This window comes from Lucilia cuprina, chromosome 3, assembly GCF_022045245.1.
Source record: "Lucilia cuprina isolate Lc7/37 chromosome 3, ASM2204524v1, whole genome shotgun sequence".
Lineage (NCBI taxonomy): Eukaryota > Metazoa > Arthropoda > Insecta > Diptera > Calliphoridae > Lucilia > Lucilia cuprina.
Window position 1 is genome coordinate 32617550 of NC_060951.1, and position 12957 is coordinate 32630506.

The 12957-nt window shown below is 30.4% G+C and overlaps 1 protein-coding gene across 1 annotated transcript; it reads right to left on the reverse strand.

The window, feature by feature from the left end:
- Nucleotides 1-217: 217 nt before the first annotated feature.
- On the reverse strand, nt 218-12635 carry LOC111676133 (galactokinase-like). The gene is made up of 2 exons (XM_023437026.2): nt 12495-12635; nt 218-749 (listed from the first exon to the last, which is right to left on the reverse strand). Exon 2 carries the CDS (start codon nt 747-749, stop codon nt 453-455), a length of 297 nt encoding a protein of 98 aa, XP_023292794.1. The 5' UTR covers nt 12495-12635; the 3' UTR covers nt 218-452.
- Nucleotides 12636-12957: the final 322 nt, after the last annotated feature.

Genomic DNA, 12957 nt, shown 5'->3' on the forward strand with positions numbered 1-12957 from the left:
ATTTCAAAAAAAAAAAAATGTTCCATCTTTCTTCCTTTCAATATTTGCGTATGTGCAATAATTAATTCACATAAATTAACTAAACAATAATACGCCACTATGTTTTCATATGCACATAAAAATAACATAATTTTTCTATGTTTTTTATGCGTATGAGAAATTTCGAATTTAATTGAATTATTAATCATACTCCCAACACCAAACAAAAACTAAAAAATACAACTTTTTAATGTTTTATTTTTTTTTCTTTTACTTTTCATTGGACAATTTAAATCTAACACAGAAACAATTACATTTAGACCTTTTACATAAATGCATAGAAATATATTTACTATCTAAAACCCTTTTTACTCAATTCTAAATATGTTTTTTTTTTTTTTGTCAAACACTATTCACTGCGTGCGCTGTTTGGTTGGTTGGTAATGGTGGCACTTCACAGTTGGTACTTTTATTTACAATTGTATTTTTCTAGCTCCTTGACTTGGTGTGCAAATATAAAATTCAATACCATCAGCAGCAGTTTTATTGAATTTCTTAATGAAATTCTCACGCATTGTGGCAACAACATTATCAACAGCATTGCGTTGCAAGAGTGTTACAGTACAGCCACCAAAGCCACCGCCAGTCATACGTGATCCCAAAACACCAGAACAATTAATGGCCGCATCGACAAGAACATCCAGTTCTATGCATGATACTTGAAAATCATCACGTAGTGACACATGTGACTTTGTCATTAGTTCACCCATCTGTAAAGAGAAAATGAAAACAAAAAACAAATGAAGAGAAATATGAAAAAAATACAAAAAACCAAACTATTAAATTGTGAATAAGGGAATATGTGCAGTAAAATAAAAATAGAGACATTTTTTAAGTTTTTTTTTTCTTTGCAAATGAACATAAAGATTGGAGACTCCAAGTATTGGTCAAACAATAGAATTGTGGGAGTAAATACAAACAATAACAGGAAGATGATGAAAAATATTTAAAGAAATACATTAAAGACGACATGTGCTTTGAGCTTCATAAGAGACTATAGAACATTCTACAGTCCAGACTATAGAATAGTATACAGTCCATACTATAGATCAGTCTAAAGTCCAGACTATAGATTAGTCTATATTCCAGACTATAGATTAGTCTATAGCCCAGACTATAGATTAGTCTATAGCCCAGACTATAGATTAGTCTATAGTCCAGACTATAGATTAGTCTATAGTCCAGACTATAGATTAGTCTATAGTCCAGACTATAGATTAGTCTATAATCCAGACTATAGATTAGTCTATAGTCCAGACTATAGATTAGTCTATAGTCCAGACTATAGATTAGTCTATAGTCCGGACTATAGATTAGTCTATAGTCCAGACTATATATTAGTCTATAGTCCAGACTATAGATTAGTCTATAGTCCAGACTATAGATTAGTCTATAGTCCAGACTATAAATTAGTCTATAGTCCAGACTATAGATTAGTCTATAGTCCAGACTATAGAATTGTCTATAGTCTAGACTATAGATTTGTCTATAGTCTTGACTATAGATTTGTCTATTGTCTTGACTATAGATTTGTCTTTAGTGTAGACTGTAGATTTGTCTATAGTCTAGATTAGTTTATAGTCCAGACTATAGATTAGTCTGTAATCCAGACTATAGATTAGTCTATATTCCAAACTATAGATTAGTCTATAGCCCAGACTATAGATTAGTCTATAGCCCAGACTATAGATTAGTCTATAGTCCAGACTATAGATTAGTCTATAATCCAGACTATAGATTAGTCTATAGTCCAGACTATAGATTAGTCTATAGTCCAGACTATAGATTAGTCTATAGTCCGGACTATAGATTAGTCTATAGTCCAGACTATATATTAGTCTATAGTCCAGACTATAGATTAGTCTATAATCCAGACTATAGATTAGTCTATAGCCCAGACTATAGATTAGTCTATAGCCCAGACTATAGATTAGTCTATAGCCCAGACTATAGATTAGTCTATAGCCCAGACTATAGATTAGTCTATAGCCCAGACTATAGATTAGTCTATAGTCCAGACTATAGATTAGTATATAATCCAGACTGTAGATTAGTCTATAGTCCAGACTATAGATTAGTCTATAGTCAGGACTATAGATTAGTCCATAGTCCAGACCATAAATTAGTCTATAGTCCAGACTATAGATTAGTCTTTAGTCCATACTATTGATTAGTCTTCAGTCCATACTATATATTAGTATTTAGACTGTAGATTAGTCTATAGTGCAGACTATAGATTAGTCTGTAGTCCAGACCATAAATTAGTCTATAGTCCAGACTATAGATTAGTCTTTAGTCCACACTATATATTAGTCTTTAGTCCAGACTACAGATTAGTCTATATATAAGTCTATAGTCCAGACTATACATTAGTCTATAGTCCAGACTATATATTAGTCTATAGTTCAGACTATAGATTAGTCTATAGTCCAGACTATAGATTAGTCTATAGTTCAGACTATAGATTAGTTTATAGTCCAGACTATAGATTTGTCTATAGTCTAGACTATAGATTTGTCTATAGTCTAGATTAGTTTATAGTCCAGACTATAGATTAGTCTATAGTTCAGACTATAGATTAGTCTATAGTCCAGACTATAGATTAGTCTATAGTCCTGACTATAGATTAGTCTATAGTCCTGACTATATATTAGTCTATAGTCCAGACTATAGGATAGTCTATAGTCCAGACTATTGAATAGTCTATAGTTCAGACTACAGAATAGTCTATAGTCCATACTATAGATTAGTCTATAGATCAGTCTATAGTCCAGACTATACATTATAGTCCAGACTATAGATTAGTCTATAGATAAGTCTATAGTCCAGACTATACATTACTCTATAGTCCAGACTATATATTAGTCTATAGTACAGATTTTAATTGTTTAAGTCACATCTTAAATAATTGATTTAATTGCCCTGTAAAAATATCTTTCAAATTGACAAAAACCCAACTTTAACTTACAATGAACATGAAAACTTTAGTAAGCACGTCTTTTGCCATTATTAGCTCACAAAAAAAATGGTACGAGGAAAAAGAATGAAAAGTGTAAAAGAAAAATATTCCAACATATTGCTTGATTTAGATCCTAAGAGAGTTCAAATACAATTTCCTGTTAAATTAAATACTTTTTATTTAAAGTACAAAAACAGCAACCAGTGCAAACAGTAATTTTTATATTTTTTTAACTTTTTAGTTGTTGGCATCATTTTTATGTTGTACATTTAATAGTTGGAAAAAAAGAGAAAAACACAGAAATTTATTAAATTATAAACATTGTGGTTTGCCATTTAAAAACGTTTTTTCTTTTTTTTTTTTTTTTTGTTCTTAACTCGGCATGTGGCTTTAATATTAGAAAACATATAAATCTTAACTAGTGCAACACAGTGTGTTAACACACAGTTAATTCTTTAGTATTAGTTACAAGGGAGAGGGAAAATGAATACACAGTAAGGTCAAGTATTCCCTAGACTATTGAGAGGCAGAGCAACTAACCACAACTAACAAATTATATTATAAAAATACAGAAACAAACAATCAAGGATGTGATGTGTAAGCGAATGTGTATGTATTACAACTCCTATTAATATGCAGTAGTTTTTTTTCTGTATTTATTTTTCTTACGTTGGTGTGCCTGAATGTATTTCTTTATTATTTTTCTTTTCTGCATGTAATAATTTTATGGTCTAAATAACATATAAACTATAAAAATTGAATGTGCAAGTTAGTTTGTTTGTATTAAAAATGTTTTTTTTTATATATATAAAACTGTGTTCTTATGTCTGTAACTTTCAATCAGTTAAATTATATTTGCTTTTAATATTTCAATTATAAAGAAAAATCCTTTTGATATATTTGGCCCAAAAATAATATTTCTATTCGTAACCAATAGGTTTTATCTGTTGATATGTGTTCTCTATTCAATACACATACACAGAAGTAAGTATGTGTATATAAATAATTCTTCTGAAATAACCTACACATTTGATACTTTTTTCAAAATAAACTTTTTAATCAATGCAAGTAAATTAAGCACTAAGGAGCTTGAGTTTTTCAAACGTTATTTTTTACAACTATGATTTGCTATAAAAACAAAATGAAAAGCCACTTTACCTTTGTTCATAGAGAAAAAGGGAGAGAGAGAGGGAGCGGTAAAGTGGTAGCTAAAGAAATTACTTGGAAATATTTTGAATACGAATTCGTTACAAAGAAATCGCAAAGGATTTTTTTCTTTAACAAATATTTTCTAAATTGTATGCATATTTTCTTGCACATGAATTTCAGGGGTGTTCAAAAATTAAGGTGGTTGCCAAAGTTAAGATTCGTCAGTCCTAGATGTTTGTTGGTACAAAAATTTAAAAATATTGGTAAGAATGATTTACTTAGTTGACAAATATTGGGAATAATTAATACCAATATTTGCCGTAATTCTGAATTAAAATCAGGGGTGGAAAGTATTGTTTTGAACTAACGTACGAACGAAAGAACTAACTAACTAACCACCCAACCAACCAACCAACCAACCAACTTACTAACTAACCAACCAACTAATGAACTAACTAACTACGTAACCAACTAACTAATTAACTAACGAATGGACTAACGAAATAACTATTTAACTTACTAATTTACGAACAAAACAACAACGGCTTTCACTGCTTGGGACTTTTAGTTCTCTTTTAAAGGGAAAGGGTTTTTGACTTAAAAAGAGCTGATGAGCCATTAGCGAGGACATTTTCTCCCACACTGTCAGGCATTTGAAATTTGTTTCAAATATCTACATTTTTAAATATCGGGCTATAATACATTCGGTGAATACTGTAAATATAAGGCTTATGTTTTATCATTATCATTTAACATTATCCATTAAAAAAGTGCTTATCCCGACAAATGTCTTCTATAAGTATTTTTGTCTAGAGAAAAAAAAACGTTTTCGAGAAATTTTCGTTATTCCGAGACAGAAAAATGATTTTTGACTTCTTTCACTAGAGGCGGAACAATTGTATTTTACTTAACTCCATTTTGTTCCTAAAACTACTGATCAAACTTCTAAAGCTTTGTATACACTGTTGTTAGATCTTACAATGTTGTCAAACACTTTATCTTGCAATAATAATATTGTCAGACATCTAACAATCGTGTAGACATACTACGCTGATATTACCAGATAATTGTCTCAAACTTGTTATTGCCATTTGTGCGAATTTTTTGCATCTGAAAATGGAAAACTTGTCTTGGTAAAACAAAAAGAATATATGCAAATAAAATAAGTTCTTGACACCTTTGCCAAACAACAATCTGACAACAGTAAGAACTGATAACTATTGTTGGCAGATTGAATTATTGTCTGTAGGCTTTTCTTACAACCGTCTGAGTTGATGATTTGCCTGTTACTAATAATTTCTCATAAAGTGACATAATACCCATGGACGTTATGGTAATCTTAATTGAGTCGTTGTGTCCATTGACCTTATGACAATTAGTCTGCTTACAAATTGTATACAATGACTATAATCAAAATGACATAAAGTCCATGGTTTTAAAAGAGTTCCTGTATCAAAAGAGGGTTTAACTTAGCGAAGACTGTATTCGCCAGATCTAAAAACGATGTAAAATTTGACAATCGTATATAAACAATTTTAGAATAATTGTCAAACAAATGTTTTATATTGGTAAAATAGTATACAATAAAATAAGTTCCAACAACTTTTGCCAAACAACATTCTGACAACAGTGTAAACTGAATGATGAATGATTTATTGTCTGTAAGGTTTTCTTACTGAATTGACAATTGCCTTTTGCTTACAATTTTCCATCCATAATGTCCCAAGACAGAGTTCAGTCATAGAGTACATGGACGATTTGACAATTTTGTAAGTGTCACAATGTCTATGATAGAACTTACATAAAGTCCATGGATTTAAATGGGTTCATTTATCAAAAAAGACCTAATTTAGCGAAGCCGGTTTTCGAAAAACCCCAGAATTTCGAACTCTTAAAATTAAACAAATATATATTTCTGTCTTTAAAGTGTCACAATATCCATGGACATTACGACACTTTTAAGAATTGTCATTACGTACATGGACATATGACACTATTTGATGTGTAATAACGAATATTATATCAGTGGACATTTTGACACACAACGCATTGCCAGATTTGTCAACAAATTATGATCTGACAACTGTGTATACATAGCTTAACACATGATTGCATTTCCCTATCGCTCCTTGAACTCCCTAATACATTAACAGCTTCATATTGTTGCATACAAGCACTACAGCTTCAAAAACTAGCAACAACAACAGCAATAACATCAACAACCAAAAGAAAAGAACACACATGCAATCATTAGCTTAATTTTTCGGTACTTTGAATCAATGGCTTTCAATATGACTGAATGAATGAATGAATGAATGCATGTTTGAATGAATGAATAATAAATGAAAAAGAAACAAGCCATCTGGGATTTTGACTCACAAATTCAACAGAAGGCAAACAAAACAACAACAGCAAAAAATCAAAAGCAAAATCTAGAAATAAAAAGCCTGCTCTATAAAAGATAGTTTTTATTTCAAAAAAAGGCCGACTGCCAACAAAAGAATTGCGAACAACGACAGCGATTTGTATGACTTGGAGCCATCATCCTTTTCACTAAATACATATATATGAAGCTATAGTTTATCCCTAAAAGTGTTTGAGAATACACATTTGGTTGGTTGGTGGCACAAAATTAATACCTTTACACAAATTATTCTCACATCATATGTATGCATGAGTAAGGTGGTTGGGGGGAGGGAAAGATTTTAAGATGTGTGTGCATTCAAACGAGTTTTTACACAAAAAAAAAACAAAAGTATGAGTATTGTAGACAGTTTACGTATGGAACCTTAAAATGCATAAATCAAATTTGCTGATTGCAGTTGAATTTAACACTGCTGTTGTTGTTGTTGCTCTGCCGTTGCTCAATGGCAAATGAAAAATCTATATATTGCAACCAAAACTAACGACATTTTCTTTTAATTTTTTTTGCTTTTATTGTGCTCCCTTTTTCATATGCTATATTTTCAGCTGAAATCTATACCCGAAGTATAACCAACTTTCCCATTCGGTATTTTGTTATTTGAGTTTATAGCGTGCACAGTGCTTTTGATTTAATTTAAAGTGTTGAAAAAATTTTCGTAATTCTCTACAGCAGAAACTGTGTTAAAAGGCCGTTGTAGACCTAGTATTATTTTAAAGTGTTAAACTTTTTAACTGTAAACTTCGCTACTTGCCCCGCTGTACCAAATAGTTTTTTTTACAATATTTGCTCAGCATAAATATGATATGTATGCCTCGTTAAATGTCTCTTTTTTTTGTTATTAAATAATCTATGTATATATACTGCATACAAATCAAGAAAAAAATGGAACCTGAACAAAGACCTATTCTACAAATATTATCATCACACCACCAACAACGTCACCATCATCATCATCACCTCTGTCATCATCAACACATGGTAATGGAAATCCAAACACAGTGTGTTCCTACACCATGAACAAAAATGTTCTTCGTCATTTTTGAAAAATATAAAGCTATGTTGCATGATTCTTATAGCAAAGAGGCAAGCTTTTGTTAGTTGGTTGGGAGCAAGAACATAAAAATATAAAAATTCTGCATAAATTAGTTGAATATACATACAGACGTATATTTTGTTTTCTTTTCGACACTTTTTTCTTTTGATTTTTTTTTTTTTGCAAAAATTTTGCCTCGACTGCTTTTACATTTTACTACCACATTTTTTAAACTGTTAAACAAATTCAATGATTTGCCTGTAATTTTCGGATTTTTTTTTGCATTGGAAAATTATACAATTTTAGCTGGAATTGACACTAGGGCACTCGGGGATGATATGGGATATTTAACACCAATCTTTTGCCATCCAAGAGAAATGAACTAGAACTAAGTAGAACTGAACTAGAACTGAACTAGAACTGAACTAGAACTGAACTAGAACTGAACTAGAACTGAACTAGAACTGAACTAGAACTGAACTAGAACTGAACTAGAACTGAACTAGAACTGAACTAGAACTGAACTAGAACTGAACTAGAACTGAACTAGAACTGAACTAGAACTGAACTAGAACTGAACTAGAACTAAAATAGAGCTGAACTAGAATTAAACTAGAACTAAACTAAAACGTTTGAAGAATATCAGTGATTTTAAGAAAGAAACTTGCTGCTTAACTGAACTGCTCCTTGTTGTGTTAGAGTAAAATGCTCTGGAGTAGCTTACTCAGCCCATAGTGCACTAAATGCAATAAAACGAACTGAATGTATATGTGCTGCATATTACCCGAATTACCCAAATTATGTTAACTGAACGCATAGTGCTCATGGTAGTATAGAAATATAGCGATCCAACAGCAGAAAAAATCGCGAATACAAGAAAATAAAAAAAATTACGCTAATGATGTCTGTTCTGTTCTTGATAATAGTTCACTTGATTCGTATTGTTATTGCTGTAATTGTAACTACTATAGTACTTTTCCTATTGTCGAATTGCAGCACATGATAGTATTGATGTTCTTGTTATGGCATCACAACTACTATGGTCGTTGCATTCTACTAAAGAGTACTGACAACAAATTTAAACTGTGTATGTTGCAATACAGCATTCCATGTTGGTATAGAAAATAATAACTATCAGCCATAATATTGAAAATAGGATAGACACTCAAATACTAACAAACATACATACATTTATTTAACACATATACACATAGTAACATTCATACAATATAAATGGACGTAAAATATCATGCCATCATATTTTGGTAACAAATACATACAGAAGAATATTGCAGCAGATATTGCTAGTCAGTAGTTGTGTCTACTGATTATAGTAATCTGCCAGCAATTGCATTAATATTTTTTATTGCATTTATTTATTCTTTTTTTTGGGATTAACATACAAGTATAACGATGATAATGATGCTGACGATGAGGACGTTTTGCTGTTGATGATGCCCTCATTACATCTAGAGCGTATAATATAATTACAGGCTAATGATAATTTTTTTTTTTTGCCTATACACTTTCATACGTTTATTTATCTTTTTACTGAATATATATCAAGTACTGGTACTTGCTTATTTGTTGTCGATAAGCATAATGTTAAGCTATAGAGCTTTAAGCGTTTATTTTTTGTATATAAATTCAGATGAGTGCATTTAAAATCAAAGAGTAATTGCAAAATGATGAGTTTTTATTAAACGTAATGCTTCTTAAACTAATTTATAGATATTTGTACTTATTAGTGAGTGATTATGTAAAAGAGTAGGTATTTTTTGGGATAAAGCTTGAAAAGTTAACTGAATGACTTTAAATCAATGAGAATTCGGCTATGGTGAATCTTGATTAGCATTCAAGTGGAAGCTATCTTTATATATAAAATTTAATGTGTGTTTGTATGCTTGTTTGTTTTGGACTTTATAAACAGCTAAATAGCTAAACGGATTTTTCTGAAATTTTCACTGTGTCTTCCTGTATGTCTAAAAGGAATTATAGGCTTCTTTTACTTCAAAATTTCAAGTGGGCAACGCCCATATTCAAAATAAGCATTAAAAGTCGCATATCTCAAAACTGCAAGAGTTGCGAGGCCTCAAATTTTGTATGGACAACTTTGACATACATAAGAATATTTTTGGATAAAATGGGCGGAATGGCGATAGTGGGCGTGGCATCTTCTATATGAAAAAAATCTTAAAAATATACACATAAAATATAAAAGATAGAGTCCCACTTTAAGATCAATATGACTATTTAAGTAAAAAGAGGGCGTACTAGCAGTAGGGCATGTCACCTTCCATATGAATTAAATACATAAATTTGCTTATTTGGGAAACTATTAGAGCTTGAACCTTCAAAAGAAGAAAAATTTGGTGGTGTGTCATAATGTCCATAGACCTTATGACACACTAAATTGAGTATAAAGTCCATGGACGTAATGACAACTTCAAAAGTATCACAATATGCAAGAGCAATGAGACAGAATGTCCATGGATTTCAAAGAGTCAATTTATCAAAAAAAAGGCTTATTTTCGCAAAGCCGGTATTCGAAATTCCCCAGAGATGGAAACCCCTGCTCCCGGCCGAAATCCGGCTATCGTGAACACTGGAATTGAGTATAAAGTCCATGGACGTAATGGCAATTTCAAAACTGTTACAATGTCCAAGAAAGTCCATGGATTTCAAAGAGTCAATTTATCAAAAAAGGTTTATTTTCCTGCTCCCGGCCTATACTGAACACTTTTTAAAAGGAATCCAAATTGCAACATACACCAAATTTAGGAGCAATTCTTTTCGGGATAAGTGTGTCCTTTATAAAATTCTAAACAAAATTTCCAATATATTTCTGTTGTAAAAGTGTTCATGAGCATTATGTAGCTTTAAGGTGTGTCATAAGGTCCATGGATATTATGATACTTAACATTATAACAAGAAATTTAGCATACCTATTCGCTTCTTTGGACATTAATGAATACTTCTACAGAAGATAAAGAAAATCACTTATGCTATGTATACACGATTGTTAGATCTTACAAGGTTGGCAGTAAAATGCACAGAAAATATCTAATAATACTGTCAACTTACAAATTTTGTCTTACAGTATTTTCGGTAATACTTTCTCTGACAACATTGAAAAAGAAAAATTGTAAGTTCAGACGGTTATTAAATATTTTCTGAACATTTTACTGACAACGTTGTAAGATCTGACAATCGTGTATTACAGCTTTTAGTACTACTTTTGAAGTGGTGATAAAAGTTATTGTTTTGGAAGTACTTCATTTTATTTTTGCTTGCCTATTAAAAAATTCTGATGCAAATCTTATTTTTTATCCCTTCTGTAAACATTTTATGTAATAAATTAGCGGACTTTCAATGGGGGGTGTTCCTCCTCCCATATGAATAAAATATACAAAAATTCGTTTATCTGTGATACTAATAGTGAAAGCTTTTTTAAATTTTGCTAGAAGAACTTTGATATTTATCTGAACATTTTGGGGAAAAAGGGCGGACTTTTATCACTAATTAAAAAAATTGGCGTTGTCGTTTATATAAGAAACTAATAGACCTGAAATCCTCAAATTTTGCACGATGAAATTTAACACTTTTTGAATATTTTAGAGAAAATGGATGGACTATCATAAGAGGGATTGGAACCTCCCATATGAAATAAGTAAAAAAATCGTATGTCTAGGGAATTATTAGAGCAAAAATCCTTTGACGTCAATTTGAACATTTGGAACCTTTCATATGAACTAAATAATAGATTCATAAATCTGAAAAAATATAAGATTTAGAAAATTTTATCCATGGATTAAATTCTACTTCTTTTTTGCTTCTTTGGCAGTTTTTTTTTTTTTTTTGCTGGGTAATATTGAACTTATTTTGATCAGACCATTAACTTTAACTATGATCCGTACCAATTATAGGTCTATCGGAAAATATCAATTGAATTTTACACTGATATCGTTATCTCAATAACAGAACTTCCAAAGATGTGAAAAAGAAGTAGAATTAACTCCATGGATGTACAGAAAAGGTCCTTAAGAAGATATGATTTTTACACAGGCTTGTCATAGCAGGGATGTTCTTTTTATTTGATTTCAAATTCACTACACTGAAGTCATTCTCAGGAAGTGGTTTTTATGTTCTTTTTTCGGAAGTTATTACGAAGTGAAATTTTATCATTATAGACTACAACTAACTTGAGTCAATAATAAATTAATTACACACATTTATCAAGTAACTCCCAAATAAAATTGGTTTAATTAAATAAAAAAAATTAGTACAAAAATATTATATCTTTTCGCTTCTTTGGACATTAATAAACACCACTTCCACAGAAGGTAAAGAAAATCACTACTACTTTTGAAGTGGTGATAAATGTTAATATTTTGGATGTACTTCGTTTTATTTTTTCTTGCCTATTAAAAAATTATATTTAAATCAATACTGATGCAAAACTTATTTTTTGTCCCTTCTGTTTAACACATACAATTCATAATTAGAAATCTACTTACTTAACTATGTATATAATATCTTACATTATTATATAACCTAATTAACTAAAATATAAATAAAATCTCAACACCAACTACCTACTCTTAAAAACAAACTGAAGCTCATACAAATTGCCATTAAGAGAACCCCAGTAATAGTTATTTGTTTTTAATTAAATGTTATGTCGAATTCAACCACTGAAATTATGTTTTTTCTTATTACAAATAAATCCTTAAAAAATAAACCCTCATTTAGAAAAAATTAAAATTGTAATAAAAAAATCCTTATATTTTTATCGCGTTCCAAATTTGTAATGTCATGCACACTTAGTCACTTTGCAAATTAAATATTTGTACTTATCGTTACTTTTTCGTTTTTATAATTTTTTTTACCTTTTTAAAATCATGGTTTTTCAATGCATCAGCAGCCTCTAGTGTTCGCTTAATTTCCGTAATAACATGACGTGCCCGTTTTACCAAAACCTCCTCAAATTTGACATTACGTTGTAAGGCTGTAATTAAATTAAAATAAAATATATATATATAAAATAAAAAATATAAGAATTGCAGAGAAACTAAAACAACAAGTAAATTTAAGTAAATATATATATTTTAGTGTTGGATGGTTTTCTTTAATGTCATTCGAATAAAACATATAGCCAGACTTATGAATAAACATATGTACATATGTAAGTATCTATGTGGCAGTGGTGGGTAAAAAGAAAACATCCAGCAATAAACTGAACTGAAACTAAACTAAAACTGAACTAGAACTGAACTAGAACTGAACTAGAACTGAACTAGAACTGAACTAGAACTGAACTAGAACTGAACTAGAACTGAACTAGAACTGAAC